The sequence below is a fragment of the Artemia sp. Qi Xiang Cuo genome, chromosome 18 (assembly GCF_049724085.1).
Source record: "Artemia sp. Qi Xiang Cuo chromosome 18, ASM4972408v1, whole genome shotgun sequence".
Lineage (NCBI taxonomy): Eukaryota > Metazoa > Arthropoda > Branchiopoda > Anostraca > Artemiidae > Artemia > Artemia sp. Qi Xiang Cuo.
This window is the reverse complement of record NC_142811.1, coordinates 5,006,248-5,030,477: the sequence shown is the minus strand read 5'-3', so window position 1 is coordinate 5,030,477 and position 24,230 is coordinate 5,006,248. Positions and strand designations below refer to the sequence as shown.

The 24,230-nt window shown below is 33.6% G+C and overlaps 1 protein-coding gene across 1 annotated transcript in view; it reads left to right on the top strand.

Moving 5' to 3' along the window:
• RhoGEF3 (Rho guanine nucleotide exchange factor 3) overlaps nucleotides 1–22,828 on the top strand; it is a 213,413-nt gene extending 190,585 nt beyond the window's left edge. Inside the window, exons 16-17 of the mRNA XM_089104622.1 lie at nucleotides 14,012–14,275; nucleotides 20,221–22,828. Of these exons, the coding sequence (XP_088960748.1) occupies nucleotides 14,012–14,275; nucleotides 20,221–20,378 (422 nt within the window). The 3' untranslated portion in view covers nucleotides 20,379–22,828. The remainder of the gene's footprint in view (nucleotides 1–14,011; nucleotides 14,276–20,220) is intronic.
• The last annotated feature ends 1,402 nt before the right edge of the window (nucleotides 22,829–24,230 follow it).

Here is a 24,230-nt window from a genome sequence, read left to right as displayed (position 1 = left end):
TTGTTTTCAGTGAAACGTAAACTGGAAATATGGAAATTTATATAGAATAATTTGAAGCTATTAGAATTGACATAGGATTATGTCCATTTATGATAACGTGGGTACACAGAGTATCTTTTGGTTTGGATTGCTACTTCACCAGGAATGGATTCTAGTCCCACAAAGGCTTATAATGTATTGAAGATTATTATTATACTAGAAAAAAACTGTTTGATTATAGTATCAAACATCTTGAGTGGATTGAAGACAAAAATATTTAACCCTCCTGTCCCTTCTCCTAAGTCAAAATTTAAGGATTCACTTATCAAGGCTAATACTATCATAACTATAAAGTAATGATACTGTAATAATAATAACTGCAATAATACAAAAAATAATAATATAATTAAGCTATAATAGTAATAACCAAATTCTTATATCATTCTTGGCAGAGAAACTATATTTATTTATTTTTATATTCTCTTTCATTTCTATTATATACAATGTATATACGAAACTAAAAAAAAAAGAAAAAAAGGCTGGAAATGCTACATCAAAATGAACAATATCAGAGCACCTAAGACCCTCTAAACTGCCGACCGTAATAACTGAAGTGAGCAACCGTAGTAAGCGACGGAGATGTGAGGAATTATTTGTGATTACGAGCGAGTGGAGAGTGGTGACAAAAATCTTTTAGCTCGAAAAGACCATTTTTTTTTTTCCAAAGAAATCGTAAAGCTATTTTCTTTCTTTTTTCTAATTTGTCTTTAATATTTTGTATTAATTTCCTTAGTATTCCCCAGAAATATCTCATATCTTATTTTTGTGTGTATGGTGGGGGGGGGGGGGAGTTCAGGTAGGATGATACACATGTAATCTTCAAAAAAAAAATTCTTGAATTTTTGAATAAAATGGCAATAAATTTTCAACTTTTCAACTATTGAAATATTGTGCCAAGATGTGATTTCTTTATGCCATTGAATTTTGGTTTTCTTCACAATTTGGATTGAAAAATGTTCATAGTTCTACTCGTACTTGAAAAACCGAATTTTCTAAGATTTTTCTTATAATAGTTACAAAATTATGAAGCTATCTTTATGAAGATCTCTAGATTGAAGATCTAAGTCTCCCCGTTCGCCTGCAATTCCAGGGGACTTACCGGTCATGTGTCAATCCTAAAACACGGTATTCCGCCTGAGACTCTAAGAGGGCAAGCCTATTGGGCTTAGGTAACTTTTTCGCCTGTGAGTCCAAGCCAATTAAGTCCTTCCTTTTGTATACTAGTCCAATCGACATTATCCGTCACGAGTTAACAGTAGAAAGGGGTCAGGAGGTCCCACTGGGGCTCCATATATGGGCATAGAGTCCCTAGGGAGAACACCTGTGCTGTCAGTCCCAATCCCACACCATATATGGGCATAGAGTCCCTAGGGGAAATGGATTTCTGAGAAATTGATTACATAATCGAAGGTGAATTAACTATGACGTAGTTGATTTTTTTTTTTAATTTAATAACGTAATTATAACGCTAGTCTACCGTAATTGTACGGTTTCCTGACTTCGAAATAATTTTCAGGTAAAAATATGCAAATTTCCCTTACCAAGCTTACCACGCCTATCCAGATTTACTAAGCTTACCTTAAAAACACAATAAATTTCGTATCCAAAAAACTTTGAATTTCTCTCTCAAATTATATGCCTTTCTGAATCTTTCTTGTCATTTAATTTAGTCTGGACCTACTTTGCCAGTTACCGAATGGCCAATACAAACTCGTTGACTGGACCTTGTTAAAAATATAATGGGGCCTTGGTAACTTGGTGGGTATCTTGGCAGATTTTGGCAATTTAGAATTATTTGAGAAGCTTTTTAGTGTTGGATATTACAGTTATACTTGGTGGTATCTAGGCAGATTTTGGCAATTTAGAATTAATTGAGAAGCTTATTATTGTTGGATATTAGCATAATATTTGGTGGTGTATACTTGGTGGCATTTTGTAGATTTTGGCAATTCGGAATTATTTGAGAAGCTTTTTAGTGTGGGATATTACCCTTATATCTGGTGGTATATACTAGGTGGTATCTTGGCAAATTTTGAAAAGACCTTTAAAGTAGACGGCTCAAAAACTTTAAACTAGACACATTACTGCGAAGGCACCAAGAAGGTAGGAGGAGGCTTTGTGTCTGCCTCTGACAATCAGCACTATAATTTCCGTATAATGCCCATTTTATTTGCTTTTTTTATTACTGGTCTTCTGAAATTCTAAAGGTATTCTGGTCTACGTTCTCAGTTACCGACCTGCACTAACTCTTGTTGACTGTATTTTCTTTAAAAGATATTGGCAACTATGGCATTGGCTATGTTCGGAAGCTATTTTGCGAGACTGGGGCATTTCAACGGGACTCATCCACATTGCCAAGTTATTTTGAATTGCTGCATCTGTTGATCATAGTTGCAGAGCAACACTTGCAAATCCCGGGCTAAAGCGTGTATTTTCTGTTTTCTATGTGTTTTACAAAAAATTAAACAAGGAAAGCAGGTTATAATTTCTATAAAGCAGGGAATACGAACACTTAATTAAACAAAAATACTCCGAATATTCTGGCCCCACATCCGGGAGCCTTTCTCAACTGAAAAAAAATGAAATAAAAAAAGTTCTTTTTTAAAAAAAACCTTAACTTACATAAACATAAAAACATACTAAACAAACAAAATATAAATTTTAAATAAATAGGAAAACAAAACTCACATTAAATAAAACACTTCCATTTACTGGCGTGCAAACAAAATTAAATGTTTCTATTTATTGGAACATGCCTTCTCACAGTATATAAATGGAAATCTATCAAAAAATGAAAATATATGTATACTTAAACTAAAACAATAAAGGTCAGCTAACCCCCGGCCCATAACCCCTAATTATATCTCACAAGTTCATCACCCAATGTTTGAATTATAAATTGAACAGATTCGTTTCCTTGCAAGCTTAGCTGCAGTTCGTTTACCTTTCCCAACATTTAACCCAGTCTGACCTTTGTCCGCCAGGTCATCTTTTGTGTCAGAACTATTATTAAAATCAGTACTGGTTGAAAATTTTACCTGCTTTTTAATTAAACTATTATAAATCAAATGGATCCTAAAATCCCCTTCATCTCTATTGATATTAATACCCCCATATATTATCTTTTTTATTTCTATAATTTCCCTGAAGCTTTGTAAAAGTCCTACAGACGTATCTACTATTTTTGTTTGATCAAATAAAATACTGTGATGAGGAAAATTATAAAGATGTTCTGCAACAGTGGACTCAAACGTTTCTGGTGTTTTGTTTTGTTTTAGAGAGCAATCTATGGCATTCTTGTGTTGCTGTAGCCTATTTTCTAAAATCTGTTGTGTTCTTCCCACATAAATTTACCACAAGAGCATGGAATTTTGCATACTCCCTTTTGCAAATTTCTCGGTACCTTGTCTTTCCCTTTATTTAACAAAGAGCTTATAGGTTGTCCTGATTTAAATGCTGTTTTTATATTATGTTTTTTTTTAATTTTCTTGTTAATTTTTGTGACAATATTGGAATAAAAGGCAAAGTTATGTAATTTGTTTCTCGATTTGACCCATCTTCTTCTAATATTTTTGGTTCCGTCAACTTTTTTTTCCTTTTTTCAATTATTTGAGAAATCATATTTTCCGGATAGCCATTACCTACTAGAATATCCTTAATATAATTTAATTCATTGCTTATGTATTCTGGTGAAGCTAATTTTAATACCCTATCAACTAAAGAAATAACCACACCCCTTTTTACCTGGATCGGATGATTTGATGCGAAAGACAAGTAACGGTTGTTATTAGTCGGTTTACGGTAAATTGAAAACGCTAGTTCGTTATTATTTCTATGGATGAAAATACGAAGAAATAGTAACTTATTATCTGTTTCCTTTTCAATTGTTAAAATTAATTCTCCTCCCAGATTATTTAAATGTTCCGAAAAATCTTCAATTTGTGATTCCCTGTAATTCCAAATAACTAGAATATCATCCATATATCTGCCCCAAAATTTAGGTTTTAAAAAATATGTTTCTATAGTTAAATTTTCTACCTACTCTACATAAATATTTGCTAACAACAGACTTAAAGGCCCTCCCATTGCCAATCCCCTAATTTTATGGTAAAAATTATCTCTAAACGTGAAGTAATTAGTATACGTCTATGTGTTTTCTGGGGGATCTGTGGATCTGCAAACTTTCTGCTTTGATTGCGTTTGTGATGCAGCTGAACGATTTCCTGCGAGTATAGACCGTCTGTAAAACAGTTGGTTTACAGATGTGAAGGGACGATTTAACCAAAAAACAAATAGGCTTAAAAGCTCCAATAATACTTTGCTTCTATGAAAAAATTCTATGTAAGTCATGAAATAGGAATCAGATCACCTATTCCTAGTGCAGCTGCCTGAAGACGCGTCTAAAATGTTGACTGATAATTGCAACCATATTCCACTGAGACTTGCTAGATTAAAAAAAACAAAAAAAAAACAATACATATAGGTATACCAAGATATCAACTGTTACTTCTTACTAAGGTTGATAGAGGTCTAAGCGCCTCTTTTGATAGTTATCTTGATATCAGTTATCTTGAATTTCGAAAGCCGTCACCAGTGCAGTTGTCAGATTGCTTTCGAACCCCCTAAAAACCCCAAGAATAACGCTAATTAATACCTCTCATCCAGTTCTGCTGAAATACAGAAACTTTTCTAGCTGATGTCCGAATGACAAGAATTCTGAGGACCTCTCATGTAGAGAGGTGGATTCTGGTTTGGACCCCGAAAGGGGATAACGTGGAAATTAAGTTCTTACTTTCCGCTAGGTTTTACTGGAATCTGGCAACTGCTGTGGGGATGCCCAGACTTAGAAGAACGTCATCCTCTCTTCGGCACCGAGGTAGGATTGGGTCACAAGTGCCCAAAAATGTCACTAGTCACAATGTCACATATTGCTTTCATGTTGAGAGGTGGAATCTGGTCTGGACCCCATAAAGGACAGTGTGGAATTCAGTTCTTACTTTCCACCGAGTTATGTTGGAATCCCACAAGTCTTATGGTGATATCCTGACTATAAGTATGTATCCACCATCTCCTAATCGACACCGAGGTAGGATCGAGTCAGTGCCCAAAAATGTCAAAAGTCGAAATTTCCCATAAAGTCATATAGAAATGAAACGAGGTCTGACAAACTGGTCAGGTAAACATCATGAACCCATGAACTAAGCAATGTCAACTCGCTAAAATTCATTCCAGGAAGTCTTTGTTTTTTTTTTTCAGGAAAACTTTATGCTTTTTTGAATTTTACAATATTTTGCAATCACAGATTTTTATCTACTACATTTGGCATTTAAATATAAATAAATTTTGCTTTCTGCTTGTATACTGCCTATAATATTTTGGCTCAATAATTGGTCCCTTTTTCTTCCCGAAATCAGTTGTGACTTTCCCGACAGGGAGTCCTTGGTGTATGTGTATTGCAAAATACTTGATCTTTAATTCAAATTCAACGGACTTGGTCCAAAAACAAAGAATCTATTGGAACTACTGTTGTTGAGAGGTTTCCTTCTGTGAAGCTTCCAAACAAGAATGTAACCTATTAAATTTTTCGTGATGGTAATGAATATTTTTCGGAATCTGTGACGTCATCTGAAATTGTACAAGATGACATTAAGTTATTGTTAAAAATTAAATTTTAACATGTCAGGTTGGTAAATTGGATTCGACACCCGACAGATAACCTGCCCACCTGGCCGTGGGTACGTGGTGGGCTCCTCGTACTCAAATCTGACATATATTTTACAAGATTTCTTAATCTTCTGAAATTATTTTATGTTGTAAATACATTTTCTCGTCACACTAGGAGTATTGTATTTATATATCCGACACAGCCCACCCCCTTCGAATTCCGGTCCGGACAATATTTTTTTATAAAAAGACCAAACATAATGGGGATTCCCCCAATTCTGCTATCTACATAACCAAATTAATGGATGTCGCTATTGTAAACTATAGGTATAGATCGTGACATATTTTCTTGTTTCAAAGATACATTTTTTTTAGCTTTTATTCAAGCAGTTCGTGGTAACGAACTGTATAATAAAAGTGACTCGTCTCAATAGTAACCGAAACTCTAAAAAGAGAATTTTGATACCAATAGATTCATCAAAAGAATTGGATTTTTATGCTGATTTTAAATATATAAGCTTCATCAAGTTTAAGTTACCCATCAAAAGTTAAGAGCCAGACAAAATTTGTCTTTTTTTTTGAAAAAGGGCAAATCACCACCTAAGAGTCATAGAATATTATTGAAAATTACACCATCAGATTCAGCGTGTCAGAGAACCTTACTGCAGAGGTTTTAAGCTCCTATATAATTAACCAAACACAAAAATTTAAATAAAATTGATTTTTAACAAAAAATCTAAATCTTCGTATACAAGGTGATGAATGACATCCTAATCATAGTTTACAGCCCTGAATGGTGAAACCGTACAATTACGGTAGACTTACGTTATAATTACGTTATTAAATTAAAAAAAAAAATCAACTACGTCATAGTTTTACTTCAAAATAAATTTTTAAATTACGTCATGATTTTAATTTAAAATTTCAATCAACCTTTTAAAATAATGTTATAGTTTAAAACATTGAGTTTCATGAGTATCTCACTAACTGAGTTAGTAAACTCCCTGACAGTCTTACATTTTGCGCACTTGTATGAAAATGTAAACGTTGATTTGACTTAACGCCTTATAAATTTAAATAAGTCTGCAATTTTTTTTTCCGTCGATCAGCAACGAACTTATTACTGCGAACAACTCCAATAAATAAATAAATCCTCATATAAAATAATATAATAATTAATATTAATATATAATAAAATAGTTTTTAAATAATAAATTAATCAATTCTCGAATTAAATATAGCAAATCTGAAAATGAACGCACAGAAGAAATTAACGAAGGAAAGTAGGCATTCAAGTGAACGTCGAAGGTATAGCCCTATTCTACATCCTCATTCAAACATAGGGGTTTTCGAAAGTACCGATTTAAAACAAGCCTATAAGAGATATGTCGGGTTGAAATAAACCAGAATAATCATAAAAGGACATGAAAAGTAGACCAATTGATACAGCATTTGACAAGATTTACAAAGCTGTTTTTAAGATTTGTAGTTTTCCTTCATTTATTTTTATTTTTTTAAGCAGTAACATAAAACACAGTCCATTACCGTTCGTAGGATCTGAAACACTTGTGTTCTTTTTGTGTTATCTGAAACTGTCAGAAATTAAATCAAAGGCTGATAAAAATAACCTCCGCTGACTAATACATTTGGCAAAATTTAAAGATTAATGATTTTTTTTTTTTAATTTAATAACGTAATTATAACGTAAGTCTACCGTAATTGTACGGTTTCACCATTCAGGGCTGTAAACTATGATTAGGATGTCATTCATCACCTTGTATACGAAGATTTAGATTTTTTGTTAAAAATCAATTTTATTTAAATTTTTGTGTTTGGTTAATTATATAGGAGCTTAAAACCTCTGCAGTAAGGTTCTCTGACACGCTGAATCTGATGGTGTAATTTTCAATAATATTCTATGACTCTTAGGTGGTGATTTCCCTTTTTCAAAAAAAAGGACAAATTTTGTCTGGCTCTTAACTTTTGATGGGTAACTTAAACTTGATGAAGCTTATATATTTAAAATCAGCATAAAAATCCAATTCTTTTGATGAATCTATTGGTATCAAAATTCTCTTTTTAGAGTTTCGGTTACTATTGAGACGAGTCACTTTTATTATACAGTTCGTTACCACGAACTGCTTGAATAAAAGCTAAAAAAAATGTATCTTTGAAACAAGAAAATATGTCACGATCTATACCTATAGTTTACAATAGCGACATCCATTAATTTGGTTATGTAGATAGCAGAATTGGGGGAATCCCCATTATGTTTGGTCTTTTTATATAAAAAAAATTGTCCGGACCGGAATTCGAAGGGGGTGGGCTGTGTCGGATATATAAATACAATACTCCTAGTGTGACGAGAAAATGTATTTACAACATAAAATAATTTCACAAGATTAAGAAATCTTGTAAAATATATGTCAGATTTGAGTACGAGGAGCCCACCACGTACCCACGGCCAGGTGGGCAGGTTATCTGTCAGGTGTCGAATCCAATTTACCAACCTGACATGTTAAAATTTAATTTTTAACAATAACTTAATGTCATCTTGTACAATTTCAGATGACGTCACAGATTCCGAAAAATATTCATTACCATCACGAAAAATTTAATAGGTTACATTCTTGTTTGGAAGTTTCACAGAAGGAAACCTCTCAACAACAGTAGTTCCAATAGATTCTTTGTTTTTGGACCAAGTCCGTTGAATTTGAATTAAAGATCAAGTATTTTGCAATACGCATACACCAAGGACTCCCTGTCGGGAAAGTCACAACTGATTTCGGGAAGAAAAAGGGACCAATTATTGAGCCAAAATATTATAGGCAGTATACAAGCAGAAAGCAAAATTTATTTATATTTAAATGCCAAATGTAGTAGATAAAAATCTTTGATTGCAAATTATTGTAAAATTCGAAAAAGTACAAAGTTTTCCTGAAAAAAAAAAACACAGACTTCCTGAAAAGAATTTTAGCGAGTTGACATTTCTTAGTTCATGATGCTTACCTGACCAGTTTGTCAGACCTCGATTCATTTCTATATGACTTTATGGGACATTTCGACTTTTGACATTTTTGGGCACCTGTGACTCAGTCCTACCTCGGTGTCGATTAGGATATGGTGGATACATACTTATAGTCAGGATATCACCATAAGACTTGTGGGATTCCAACATAACTCGGTGGAAAGTAAGAGCTAAATTCCACGCTGTCCTTTATGGGGTCCAGACCAGATTCTACCTCTCAACATGAAAGCAATATGTGACATTGTGACTAGTGACATTTTTGGGCACTTGTGACTCAATCCTACCTCGGTGCCGAAGAGAGGATGACGTTCTTCTAAGTCTGGGCATCACCACAGCAGTTGCCAGATTCCAGTAAAACCTAGCGGAAAGTAAGAACTTAATTTCCACGTTATCCCCTTTCGGGGTCCAAACCAGAATCCTCTCTACATGAATGGGGTCCTCAGAATTCTTGTCATTCGGACATCAGCTAGAAAAGTTGCTGTATTTCAGCAGAACGGGATGAGAGGTATTAATTAGAGCTATTCTTCGGGTTTTTAGGGGGTTAGAAAGCAATCTGACAACTGCGCGGGTGACGGCTTTCGAAATTCAAGCTATCAAGATAACTATCAAAAGAGGTGCTTAGACCTCTATCAACCTTAATAAGAAGTAACAGTTGATGTCTTGGTACACCTTTATGTATTGTTTTTTTTTTGTTTTTTTTAATCTAGCAAGTCTCAGTGGAATATGGTTGCAATTATCAGTCAACATTTGAGATGCGTCTTCAGGCAGCTGGATTAGGATTAGGTGATCTGATTCCTATTTCATGACTTACATAGAATTTTTTCATAGAAGCAAAGTATTATTGGAGCTTTTAAGCATCTATTTGTTTTTTGGTTAAATCGTCCCGTCACATCTGTAAACCAACTGTTTTACAGACGGTCTATACACGCAGGAAATCGTTCAGCTGCATCACAAACGCAATCAAAGCAGAAAGTTTGCAGATCCACAGATCCCCCAGAAAACACATAGACGTATACTAATTACTTCACGTTTAGAGATAATTTTTACCATAACATTAGGGGATTGGCAATGGGAGGGCCTTTAAGTCTGTTGTTGGCAAATATTTATGTAGAGTATGTAGAAAATTTAGCTATAGAAACATATTTTTTAAAACCTAAATTTTGGGGCAGATATATGGAGGATATTTTACTTATTTGCAATTACAGGGAATCACAAATTGCAGGTTTTTTGGAACATTTAAATAATCCGAGAGGAGAATTAATTTTTAAATTTGAAAAGGAAACAGATAATAAGTTACCGTTTCTTGATATTTTGATCCATAGAAATAATAAAGAACTAGCGTTTTCAATTTACCGTAAACTGACTAATAACAACCGTTACTTGTCTTTCGCATCAAATCATCCGATCCAGGTAAAAAGGGGTGTGGTTATTTCTTTAGTTGATAGGGTATTAAAATTAGCATCACCAGAATACATAAGCAATGAACTAAAGTATATTAAGGATATTCTAGTAGGTAATGGCTATCCGGAAAATATTATTTCTCAAGTAATTGAAAAAAGAAAAAAAAAGTTGACGGAACCAAAAATATTAGAAGAAGATGGGTCAAATCAAGAAACAAATTACATAACTTTGCCTTTTATCCCAATATTGTCACAAAAATTAAGAAGAGAATTAAAAAAAAACATAATATAAATACAGCATTTAAATCAGGACAAACTATAAGCTCGTTGTTAAATAAAGGGAAAGACAAGGTACGGAGAAATTTGCAAAAGGGAGTATACAAAATTCCATGCTCTTGTGGTAAATTTTATGTGGGAAGAACACAACAGATTTTAGAAAATAGGCTACAGCAACACAAGAATGCCATAGATTGCTCTCTAAAACAAAACAAAACACCAGAGACGTTTGAGTCCACTGTTGCAGAACATCTTTATAATTTTCCTCATCACAGTATTTTATTTGATCAAACAAAATAGTAGATACGTCTGTAGGACTTTTACAAAGCTTCAGGGAAATTATAGAAATAAAAAAGATAATATATGGGGGTATTAGCATCAATAGAGATGAAGGGGATTTTAGGATCAATTCGATTTATAATAGTTTAATTAAAAAGCAGGTAAAATTTTCAACCAGTACTGATTTTAATAATAGTTCTGATACGAAAGATGACCTTGCGGACAAAGGTCAGACTGGGTTAAATGCTGGGAAAGGTAAACGAACTGCAGCTAAGCTTGCAAGGAAACGAATCTGTTCAATTTATAATTCAAACATTGGGTGATGAACTTGTGAGATCTAATTAGGGGTTATGGGCCGGGGGTTAGCTGACCTATATTGTTTTAGTTTAAGTATACATATATTTTCATTTTTGATAGATTTCCATTTATATACTGTGAGAAGGCATGTTCCAATCAATAGAAACATTTAATTTTGTTTATACTCTAGTAAATGTAAGTTCATTTTTAAAGTGAGTTTTTCTTACCTCTTTATTTACAATTTTTCTTTTGTTTGTTTAGTATCTTTTTATGTTGATATAAGTTAAGGTTTTTTAAAAAAGAACTTTTTTTGTTTCATTTTTTTTCCATTTAGAATGGCTCACGGATGTAGGGTCGAAATATTCGGAGTATTTTTGTTTAATTAAGTGTTTATATTCACTGCTTTATAGAATTTAAAACCCGTTTTTCATGTTTAATTTTTTGTAAAACACATAGAAAACAGAAAATACATGCCTTATGCAAGCCCGGGATTTGCAAGTGTTGCTCTGCAACTATGACCGACGGATGCAACATTTCAAAATACCTTGGCAATGTGGAAGCTAACTTGGCATTCCGGTTGAAATGCCCCAGTCTCAAATATTTTGATATACAGATCCAACGCAAAATAACTTCAGAACATAACCAATGCCATAGTTGCCAATATCTTTTAAAGAAAATACAGTCAACAAGAGTTAGTGCAGGTCGGTAACTGAGAACGTAGGCCAGAATACCTTTAGAATTTCAGAAGACCATTAATAAAAAAAAAACAAATAAAATGGGCATTATACGGAAATTATAGTGCTGATTGTCAGAGGCAGACACAAAGCCTCCTCCTACCTTCTTGGTGCCTTCGCAGTAAAGTGTCTAGTTTAAAGTTTTTGAGCCGTCTACTTTAAAGGTCTTTTCAAAATTTGCCAAGATACCACCTAGTATAAGGGTAATATCCCACACTAAAAAGCTTCTCAAATAATTCCGAATTGCCAAAATCTACAAAATGCCACCAAGTATACACCACCAAATATTATGCTAATATCCAACAATAATAAGCTTCTCAATTAATTCTAAATTGCCAAAATCTGCCTAGATACCACGAACTCTAACTGTAATATCCAACACTAAAAAGCTTCTCAAATAATTCTAAATTGCCAAAATCTGCCAAGATACCCACCAAGTTACCAAGGCTCTATCATATTGTAAACTAGGTCTAGTAAACGAGTTTGTATTGGCCATTCAGTAACTGGCAAAGTAGGTCTAGATTAAATTAAATGACAAGAAAGATTCAGAAAGGAATATAATATGAGAGAGAAATTGAAAGTTTTTTGGATACGAAATTTATTATGTTTTTAAGGTAAGCTTAGTAAATTTGGATAGGTGTGGTAAGCTTGGTAAGGGAAATTTTCATATTTTTACCTTAAAATTATTCTAAGTCAGGAAACCGTATAATTACGGTACACTAGCGTTATAATTACGTTTCTAAATTAAAAAAAAAAATCAACTACGTCATAGTTAATTCCCCTTCGATTATGTAATCAATTTCTCAGAAATCCATTTCCCCTAGGGACTCTATGGCCATATATGGTGTGCTGTTCGGAGTCATTAGGTTAGCCTAGGTTACGCAATCAATTTCTCAGAAATCCATTTCCCCTAGGGAGGCTATGCCCATATATGGTGTGGGATCGGGACTGACGGCACAAGTGTTCTCCCTGGGGATTCTATGCCCATATATGGAGCCCCCCTTGTAGCTCATGAGGTTAGGCTAGGTTACGCAATCAATTTCTCGGAAAAGTGTTCTCCCTGGGGATTCCATGCCCATATACGGTGTGGGATCGGGACTGACAGCACAGGTGTTCTCCCTAGGGACTCTATGCCCATATATGGAGCCCCCGTGGGACCTCCTGACCCCTTTCTACTGTTAACCCAGAAATCTTGATCATAACTTAGTTCTATGACTATCTACCTTAGTTCTGCCCTAGGATGGATGGATGATAGACTATATCTATCAACAAGTTAAAATGACATCATTTTTATACAATCCTGAAAAAGGCCTATGTCAGCTTTGCCTCTCATTCAGTCATACTGTCTTGGCTTTTTCGCCAATTAGCCATGGCTTGGTGATAACTTAATTTTAATTCAAAATTCAACGAGCTTGTTTTTTAATTATGAAGCTTTCTGGTGAGTGCATTTCGTCAGTGTTGCCACATTGAGCACTGAAAAAAAAAGAAAAAACAATTGTTTAAATTTGACAACGTTGTTTGTCAATAGAATTCCAAACAGTAGCAATTTGTTGATTCCCAAAGACAACTACAACCTCGAAGAAAAGTTATGTTTTCTTCAGCTATTTGGGACCGTATGTTTTTAGCTTATTTTGTACCAATTTTTCACCCATGTTTCTTTTTTTAATTTGGTGCGTGCTACCACCAAAGACTGTATAGCTGTATATGGATATTTTTCCATCAAAAATTGAATTACGGATTTATCTTACTTTCTTAAGATATACAGGGTGGTAAGACATAACTAATTTTGCCAATATCCTATGCATCTTAACTTAGTATAACATAATTGTTGACTCTGAATTTTAGTTCAAACGAATTTCATGTGAAATAACTGAATGAAATAAATGAATGTGAACTGAAATATATTTCAGTAGTATCTTAAATCGATTACTAAAGCTGTTTAGTTACATTGCCAACAACACTCATTTTATATCTTGTTCTCTAGATGCGCAATTTTCATGTGAAATGAATGAATGAATAAAATGAGTTAATGTGAAATGAATTTCAGTAGTATCTAAAATCGATTACTAAATCCGTTTAGTTAAATTGCCAAAAACCCTCACTTAATATTATGTTTTCTAGATACGCAATTTTTATGTGAAATGAATGAATGATTGCACAATTTTCATGTGAAATGAATCAATGAAATGAATGAATGTGAAAAGAAATGAATTTCTTTCTGACTATCTTAAATCACTTACTAAAACTGTTCAGTTAAATTGCCAACAATCCTCAGTTTATATTTTGATTTTTAGATGCGCAATACAATGCTACAGTCAAATTTGCCTTCAAAGTTCGTGATTCCTCAGACAAGTGGTATTTGTTTTCTTGTAAAACCCTCAAGGATCGGGACACTTGGTTAGCTGCTTTCGCAAGAGACCGTCTCCTTCAACAAGGAGAAGGATTCAGATCCTTACCTGATGGCGCCTCTTTCGATAGCATTAGGAGGCTAGAAGGGAAGGCCAACAAGGCAGTATATGATAGACAGAGACTGAGGCATATCAAAAACCGGCCTAGAGGTAAGTTACCTCAGTTTCATGAAAACACAGGCTAACACGTTTTGTTTTTATTATTTCCAGATTAGTTTGTTTTTTTATTATGTTTGCCACAAATCAGAGCAATTGCCCTACAGAGGGGGGGGGGAACTTATAATTTAAAAAGCACATTTTAGGGTACTGTTTTCATTTTGCTTAGACCCCCCCTCCGCCCCCCCCCCCCACAAACACCCACACAATGAAATCTATCTGCTTTCAGCGATTTAAAATTTATAGGAATATTTATAATTCTGTTTGTCGAAAGGCCAAGTCCCAGTATTATTTTAATTGTTTTTCAGATTGTGGTAAAGATATACGAAAAACTTGGCATGTTATAAATTCTGTGCTTAGGCCCTCTTTTCATTCTCCATCAGCCCCTTCTTTTTTGGATCTTGATGGCAAAATCATCGAGGGTGAACTGAATGTTCAAAATGCATTTACTTCACATTTTGCGAATATTGGTAAAAGGACAACTTCGGCTGTTGGTTCTTCTCCTTCAGGATTCAACTTCAGGTCTTATCTTGGGCCACCTTGTATGAAGTCAATGTTTTTGGAACCAGCGACGGAGAAAGAAATTGCTAAAATTGTTATGGGATTGAAAAATTGTTCGTCATCTGGCCCTGATAATATTCCTACTAAAGTAATTATGTTCATACTTCCTTCCATTATTTATCCCTTAACAAAACTTATTAACTTCTCCTTTCAGCATGGTATTTTCACGAGTAGTCTCAAGCGTGCTCGAGTCATCATATTATATAAGGGGGGGACAATGATCCAGCCAACTATCGGCCAATTTCTTTGTTGTCTGTACTTAGCAAAATATTTAAGAAGGCGATACTTTCTCGTCTTAATCATTTTCTTACTTCTAAAGATTTTTTTCACGATTTTCAATTTGGTTTTCGAGCAAATCATTCGACTGAGCATGCTTGTGCGGTTTTACTGAATTTTCGTCACTCTGCCATAGACTCCCATGTGATTCCTGGTGCTTTGTTTCTGGATGTTCGTAAAGCCTTTGATTCTTTAACCCACAGTCTCATTTTATTTAAACTCTCTCATTTTGGCGTAAGAGGTAGTGCGTTTTATTGGTTCAAGTCTTTCTTGTCTGGTAGAATAATTTCTGTTGATCCATTTTTTCGCTCACCATCAAGTGTTGACCAGGGGGTCCCTCAAGGGTTAATTTTAGGGCCGGTACTGTTTTTAATTTACATAAATGACCTAATTTTTGCAGTTAGAAATAAAAATCCTCTTTATTACTGTGTCTATGTCATCCAACAGTCTCCCTTACCCATAATTATAGTTTGCATGCCTCGGATTCTCTTGTTACTTTTGCCGATGATACCACCCTTATTACTTCTGGGAGAACAGAGGATGAGGTTCGTACAAAGTTAGTGAACCTCTTCGAGAGAGTTTCAATTTGGTTTGATGCCAAATCTCTTGTCTTAAATGTTTTTAAAACTAGTTTTTTAGTTTTTTCTCGTATATCCCAGGCTTGCTCTCAATTATCTGAAATTCCTATATCCAAAGGCTTTATTAGTAGACCAAAGGATGGCCATGTCCGTTTCCTAGGTATCCTCCTAGATGAAAATTTATCTTTCTATCACCATATTGATTTGATTAAAATGAAGGTATGCAGAAACCTCGGTATTCTAAGAAAACTAAAACGTATCTTTCCAGGACCAATTCTAAGAATCCTATTTCATAGCTTAATTCATTCTTATGTTTCCTATTGTTCAGTCATATGGATGTCTAATTTCCCTTCTTTTCTCAAACCGCTTTCGAATATTTATGATAAAGCTATAAATCTTATCCAGGATGTAGATCGTTCGGCAACTAAACCGTTACTTGATATTAAAAAAAACTTTTTATTCTTTCCTGTGCGTCCTTCGCTTTTCTTCAGCTCCATGGTGATATTCCTAGGTCCCTTAGGTTGACGTCTTCTTTTGTATCTGATCGGTCAAATTATCAACTCTGTCGATCTCTAAATATCCAAATTCCCCATACACCAAAAATAAGATCTGATTTTAATCCTCTTGTTGCGTGTGATTTGACATGGAACACCCTTCCTGATTCGGCTCAAGAATGCCACTCGTTTGGCACCTTCAAAAGACTAGTCAAAAGATATTTGTTTTCATGTGATTAATTTTCTTTACTTTTTCCTGCTGCCAATAGTTTTTTTTTTTTTTTAGGTGTTGTGATTCACTGTAGTTTGATAAAGTTTATTTAGTGAACCGTCCTATTTTTTTTTTTTTTTTTTTTTTTTTTTTTTTTTTTTTTGTTTTTTTTTATGAAGCCAATGCTTCACATGTTAAAAGTTCAAATGCTTATGTTTATATGTTTAAATATTAATGTTATGTCTATGTTGTTTAAATCTTAAGCGTTTAAATGTTTAATGTTTATTTGATATTTTCATAATCCCCCTCCTACAGGCCATGGAGCCTTTGTGGGGATTTGTAGATTGTTATGTAATTATTTTACTGATATATGGAAAATAAACCTATCTAAACCTATAAAAATAGCACACTGTGTCTAGGTATGTAGGGATGTATGCATTTGTATGTGAGCACAGAGCTCACTCAGACTAACAGATTGAAAACGGAAATTTTATAGAGTTCGGTCATCCTTGAATATGAACAAAAGTAAGATTTTCCAGACTGTCTATATCTTCCTAGATTTATCTTCCAGGTTCTAAGTAATATAAAATTTTCCTATGCTCAAATGTTTCATTTTCAATTTTCATTTCTAAGCCCGAACCTGAAATTAATTTTTTGCTCTTTGTGGCTCTCCTTGTAAACAATCTGTCGATAAGAAATAATTTTCGTGTCGGCCGAAAGAAACATTTTGGTTAAAAATTTTCTTTAAAAGTTGACTTCTTGGATTAATGCGTGGGGGGTAGGGTCAGTTCTTCTATCTTCAGGCTTATGTTGAAGAAAAACTTTGTTTTTCAGTCATAATGTTTTGAAGTAATTCTCAAATTGCTATGCAATATTGCTACTTCTGCAGAGCAAAATATTGAAAACCATAAGTTGATCAATCATGGACTGTTTACTTGAAGCACAATATTAACTGCTTATTGATTATTTATGGAAATTTAATTTTTTATTTGTCCTGGCTCTTTTTGCAAAGAATCTCAGGATCAGAAATATTTTTTTTTGTCACTTAAAAGAAACATTTTGGTACCTCAATTTCCCCAGAAGGTGGTAATTGAAGTCAATGTAGGTGTGGGGGGGAAGGGGGGTTTCTATATCCCTTGTGTTGAAGAAACTTGATTGTTTACTTAATGAATAATTCATCTTAAATTTTCAGGTACAACCCTGAAATATTTTTTTTTTACTTCTCGTTGTTCTTCTTGTAATCTGCAATGATTGTATATATTTGACTTCTGGTTCTGAACTAGTAATTTTAACCAATGTTACCAGGAATCCCTTCCTTTTTAGTCAATACTTCTTGTCCATAGCTAAATGGTCTCTTGGCCGGGTTGTCTGGTCCTGTTGTGTAAGTAATTGGATCAGCTAGGAGTGTGTTCCATTTTGTTCAGAGTTTACGTCAGGGGAATAGTCAATATAATTAACGAATTCAGACTGGTATTGTAAAAATTGCAGCAAGCTGAGGAAAGCCTAGTAGGCATACCCTGGCCAAACTTAACTAGACCTTTTGTGATATTGAGCATTGATCGCTTAAAAAAAAATGTTTTTTAAGTAAATAGTTTCTTAGACCATAGTTAATAAATAAACGATTCAATAAATAAAATGAAAATTTATAGTAAGGGGTATAACTTAAGTTAAGAGAGGGATCTAAGTAAAATACCCATAAATAATATTTTTCTTGTTTCTGCTGTTTCCCTAAAACCCATCGCAATTCGAAAATCAAGCGAATATTCTGCCACTGCTGAGTCGAAGTTTTTTTTATATATTTATTTTTAAGAGAAATCCACTGCAATTTTATTCTGTTGGAGTCTATTTTTTAAATTTGGGTATGTTCTTCCACGTAAATTTTCAACAAAAACATGGACTTGACATTAACCATATAGTCCAAGAAGCTATTTACTTTTTTAAGAAGCTATTTAATTTTTTAAGAAGCTATTTAATTTTTTTTTACTCCTCGTTGTTCTTCTTGTAATCTGCGATGATTGTATATATTTGACTTCTGGTTCTGAATTAATTTAGATGCAATTTTTATATCATGTTTTTGTAGTTCTTTGGTTCATTTATTTAAGTTTTATAATTTAGTTCCGAATGGAAAAGCAGTGTAGTCTAAGAAGCTATGTACTAGAAGTTTTTTAACATTTATTAAGGATTTTTTAAACTACCAAGCAGAGTGAAAATAAAATCTGCTTGTTGGATTTGGTTGAATATAAATCTACACTGCCATATATAAAAATAATAAGACAAATTTTTAATCCAGCTTTTCAGCGGCCGCCAAATTTTAAAAATAGAAAAATTGGGTGAAAACCAGCAAAAGTTGGCTAGAAATATTTGGTTCCAAACATATTAAGGTGTTAATTTCCTGTAAAGTTGTAGGTGTCGCTAGTAATTAGCAGATTGTCAATATTTCAATCTTTAAAGACAAAAACATTGTCAAATTTAACAAACCAGTTTTGCTTTATTTTCACGGTTCAACATGGCAACACTGACGAAAATGTGATACTACTAACAACTCGCCGCCTGAAGCCAACACAACTGATCACGCTCCTCCTCCATCCCAATCTATTCAAAGCCACCCTCTTTACACCCTCCGAGGAAGTTCCCATCTCCTTTAAATCTTTCTTTATGACATCCTCCCACCGCAACCGCGGACGACCTGCTTTTCGTTTAGCCATAGACGGTTGGCCAAAAAGAGAATCTTTGGCAATCTGTCATCCTTCATCCGCAGAAAGTGCCCTAACCATCTCAACCTTTCTCTCATTAAAGCCCTAGAAAGTGGGATTTAACCACACTCTTCGTACAGCCTACTGTTTGAAATACGGTCAGTCAGCCGGGTACCCAGAATAATCCGGTGGCAATTTCTCAGAAAAACATCTAGCAAATCTTCATCCGCTTTTGGGAGCGCCCATGCTTGAGAGCCATATTTGACCATTGGCATCACTGTAGCTTCTAATATTCCAATCTTGGTTTGCAGATTTATCTTCCTATTCATCCAAACTTTTTTTAACTGTGAAAAAAACACCCTGAGCCTTGGCTATTCTACTGTTAACATCTTCACTGCCCCCAATATCTTTACTAATAATACTACCAAGGTAAGTGAAGCGTCCCACCTGATCAATACCCAACGTCACCTTTTGATCTTCACTTATTCCTAGCCTTTGTGACTTATTCTTAACATTCATTTTTAAGCCTATTCTAGCACCTTGAACTCGCATAACCTCTAAAAATTCATTCATTTTGCTCACACTTTCACCTAGGATGCTTAAATCATCAGCATAATCTAAGTCCAGGAGAGTTTTTCCTCCCTATTTGATTCCTTGGTCTCCCATATCCTTTCCTGTGCTTCTTAAGACAAAATCCATCAAAATAATCCATATAAAAGGGGATAGAACACAACCCTGTTTAACTGTCACAAAAATTTGATAATGTTCTAAAATCTAAAAATTTTGAGACGAGCAAAAGGAAATCGTAGGTTTCGGACAAGGCCGTTTCCAGGATGGGAGGAGGGTTACGGGGTTTGACCCCCCTCCCCCCAATTCTTGTCTGACTCGTAAAAACGTAACGAAAATGCATATAAACAAGTTTATGATGCGTTTTTAAAAGTTTTTCGTACACCCCCTCCCCCGTCAAAAATACCCCCCCCCCTCCCGAACAAAAATACTGGATATGCCCTTGGTTTCAGCTATGAATAAAGCTAAAATGTGTCCGGGGGGCATTTTTTTTTTTTTTTTTTTTTTTTGATATCCTTGGTACTTAATTATTTTTGTTTTAATTTCAATTTTATTTCAGCCAAAAAAATTGACCCGGTATCGGTACTCTCACTACAAGATGTGACAGACGAAGGGGCTGCAATTCGTTTGGATTCAAGTCGGAAAAGCTCATGGTTTTCTATTGGGAGTAATCGCACCAAAAAACGAACTTTATTAACAAACGCTTCAGAAGTGTGATTTTTTTAATAGTGTATGATTTACTGTAGTTTTTGATTTTCTCTGTGTAAAGATGCAGGACAGGAAGAAGATAAAAAGTCAACGCCATCTAGCAATACCTTGCGCAATCACAAAATTAATTATCAATTTCTAATTTGAGATTTTGATTAAAAATTTTCTGTTGCAATTGGTTTTAATTCTAATATTCATTTTTAAAACGAAAATTAAGTTTTGGTTAAAATTTCAATCCTAATTTGGCTTTAATAAAAATATTTGAATTTGCAAATATTATGCCTTTTATTAAGCCAAAGATAAAAGAACTACTTCCTCCAAAATTACTCATAAATGTTTACATCTTTTAACTAGCTCATGTCATACATACGAAGCTAGCCTAGAAAAGACATAGGCTTTTTTATCGTCTGTAAAAATTGTTTAAAGATCAAAATTGTCTTTTTCTAAGAAATGTCAGGCTAGATTAAACAAAACTTAGCAACTTAAAGGAATATTAGAATTTTAATTAATTAGTATTATAATCAAGGAATATTGATTTGAATCTTCCTACTTCTGATAGCAAAAAAAAAATTAAATCAAATCAGATTAATTATTGAAGTTGAACTGTTATTCAATTAATTAATTCAAATAACTAGTTGAATTTTAAGTTGAATTATTTAAATGAAGAATAGATTGAATGAATAGCGTGAAATAGTTCTGGGACTAAGAAATAACACCATTTAAGAAATTTTGAGTCATAGTTAAATCAACTAAAATGTAATTAATTAATTTAATTAACTTGATTGGTAAAGTTAGCTAGTTAAATTATTAATATCTATAAGAAACACTTAAATTAACAGCTAGAGTAAATATTAAATCAAGTTAAATTAGTTATTTCGGTTGAATTAAATAAGGAATTAAACGAACTGCCTGACATAATTTAAGGGATTACGAAATAATACGATTGGAGCATAAATTTCTTGGACATATCGGTTTTGAAGGTATTTAACCCCTCCAAGATCCTTATGGTTTTATAGTGTTAACCTTCATATTTTCAACTATTATCATTAAAGTAAAGATTAAAAAGAAATTGGGTTGAGATGAGGTATACTGTATAGAGTACTACGTAGGTCGCGTTGTACTGCAAAGATATTTGATAATATGTATATTTTTGTTACCAAAACTGTAAATAAATAAAACAAAATGTTTATCAAATATATTGAACGTCTAAGTTGGATTTACCATTGTTATAACAAATATTTTTTTAATTTATATGCAAGTATTTAATACCTCGGAAAACCATCCAAAATACCCATACTTTTGGACCATTTTTTGCTATAAGTTGTCTGTATATACGTATTTTTAAGATTGATGCTTTTTAAGATTGTAAACTGTTTTTTATAATGGATTACTGTTTATAGTTAAATCGAATTTTGCCGATCGCCCAAACTGGAAAAGTTTAACCCCGCCCCTTTTCAGCAAATTAACATTTTGCTATTCCATTACTGTGGAATATACCGAATGGAAATTAGCTTTAACGGACCATTTTCTCTAATGTTGTTTAATGAATATTTTTATGTTTAATTTAATTTGACACAAAAATGCTTATTTATGCTTCATCTAGCTTATAGTACTAGCCTAAAGAGGCAATAGGCTAAAACTGTCGAACAACTTTTTATTTAATTTCTTTTTTTCTGAACAAAATGTATCAAATGAAAAAGCTCCAAAAAACATAGCGAGGACTGTGCCAAGGTATTAAAATTTGTTTTTGTAATAGAAAATGCGCATCGTAGATGACGTATCCAATTTTAGTTCAAAATCCATCTTCATAGTGTCAGTGCTGCACATTATCTCCGTTAACGTTTTTAACCACCCGAGGGACCGTTTTCCCCGTATGTCCGAACTTACTGATTGACTTAAATCCCTGCAACTTCTTTAGTCACCATTGAATTCAGAACATGTAATTAAACTGATTGATAAATTAATTTCTCGTTAGGTCAATTGTTAAACTTTCAGCTTTTTACAACAATGGAATATAAGTTTTGATCATGGGGGGGGGGATCAAACCTATTAAAGGGGAGTGGGAAAGACGGGAACTTTCAAAAACCCTATTGTTATGTTTTGGATTTTTATCCTATCGACTGTTTGAACTACGATGTAACACAAATTTGAGTTTCCAAAAATAAAATTTTGATTTTTTTTTTATTATGGCTATTCATCTGTGGCATTCCACTTAGCATTTGTCACTTTGAAATTTTATACCAATATTTTAAATTATATTTTTGGTATATCATTAACTGGGTATATCATTTTTTTGGTATATCATTAACTGGGTATATACTGGGTATATACTTTGGTATATCATTAACTGGGTATATACTGGGTATATACTTTGGTATATCATTAACAGGGTATTTCCAGTTTTACTAGTCTTTGTTAAAGTGCTTGTAATTTTCGTAAATTTTTTGGAATAAAGTATATTTTTTACGTATTGTTCAGTTTCTCTTTTGAGTTTATCTCTATTCAAAGAGGGTATATATTCTTTTGAAACATATTGCTAGCTAGCAAGACTAATTTTTTTTTTATCATAAAAAAAAAACATATATGAAGGTTAGAACCCTCTGTAATAGGGTTCTCTGGCATGCTCAATTTGATAATATAATTTCCATTAAGATAAATCGCCGTTTTGAGGTATTTCCCCCCTTTTCGAAAATCAGGCCAATTCTCTCATGCTCGTAACTTTTGGTAGGTAACTTTAAACCTAATGAATTATACATTTTATCATTGCTATAAAAACCCTTTCGTTTAATGTATTATTTTTTTAATCGAAACACCGTTTTAGAGTTTCGGTTACTACTAGCACGAGTCGTTCCTTACTCACACTTCTTTACTTGTACTTTAACTTATTGTTTGCAAGCAAGGCCGCACTCGGAATAAGGATAGGTCTCAGCCCCTTATATTAAAAACTAAAGAAAATCCACGGTAAAGTGTTATTTGGCCAAATAACACGTGTTTGGCCAACACATGTTGGCTAAAAAGCAATATACAAAAACGTGTGCTGTCAAAAAAAGATTTCGTTTTCGATTCACCTACAAAATTAAAATCATATGTTTGGCTAGGGTTGCCATTTCACTTCTTGGGACTCACCTTTTATACAGGCAAAAAGAGCTTCAAGAAGAAAAGAAGTACTGTTTTCAGAAATTTTTATGCGTCTTGTGCTAAACTAATAAAAGAGCACAGAATAAAGGTGTTTTTAAATATTTTCTTAAAGTTACATCTAAAAAAAGACTACAAACTTTGAAGGAAAGATCTAAAAAGTACTTTTTTCTCTAGTTGTACTCAGACCATTATCAAACAGTTCGTGGTAACGAACTGTAAGTAAGGAGCGACCCGGCTCAATGGTAACCGAAACTCTAAAAAATGGAATTTTGGTACCAATAGATACATCAAAAGAATCAGATTTTAATTATGATTTCAAATATATAAGTTTCATCAAGTTTAATATTACTCATCAAAAGTTACGCACCTGAGAAAATTAGGCTGATTTTCAAAAAAAGGGGGAAAGACCCCCTAAAAGCTATAGAACCTTAATGACACTCACACCATCATATTCAGCGTATCAGAGAACCCTACTGTAGAGGTTTCAAGCTCCTATCTACAAAAATGTAGAATTTTGCATTTTTTGGCAGAAGAAAGATCACGGGTGCGTGTTAATTTGTTTGTTTGTTTGTTTTTTTTCCCAGGGGTAATCGTATTGACCCAATGGTCTTAGAATATCGTAGGAGGGCTCATTGGAACAGAAATTAGAAGTTCTAGGCCCTTTTTAAGTGACCAAAAAAATGGAGGGCAACTAGGCCCCCTCCCACGCTCATTTTTTTCTCA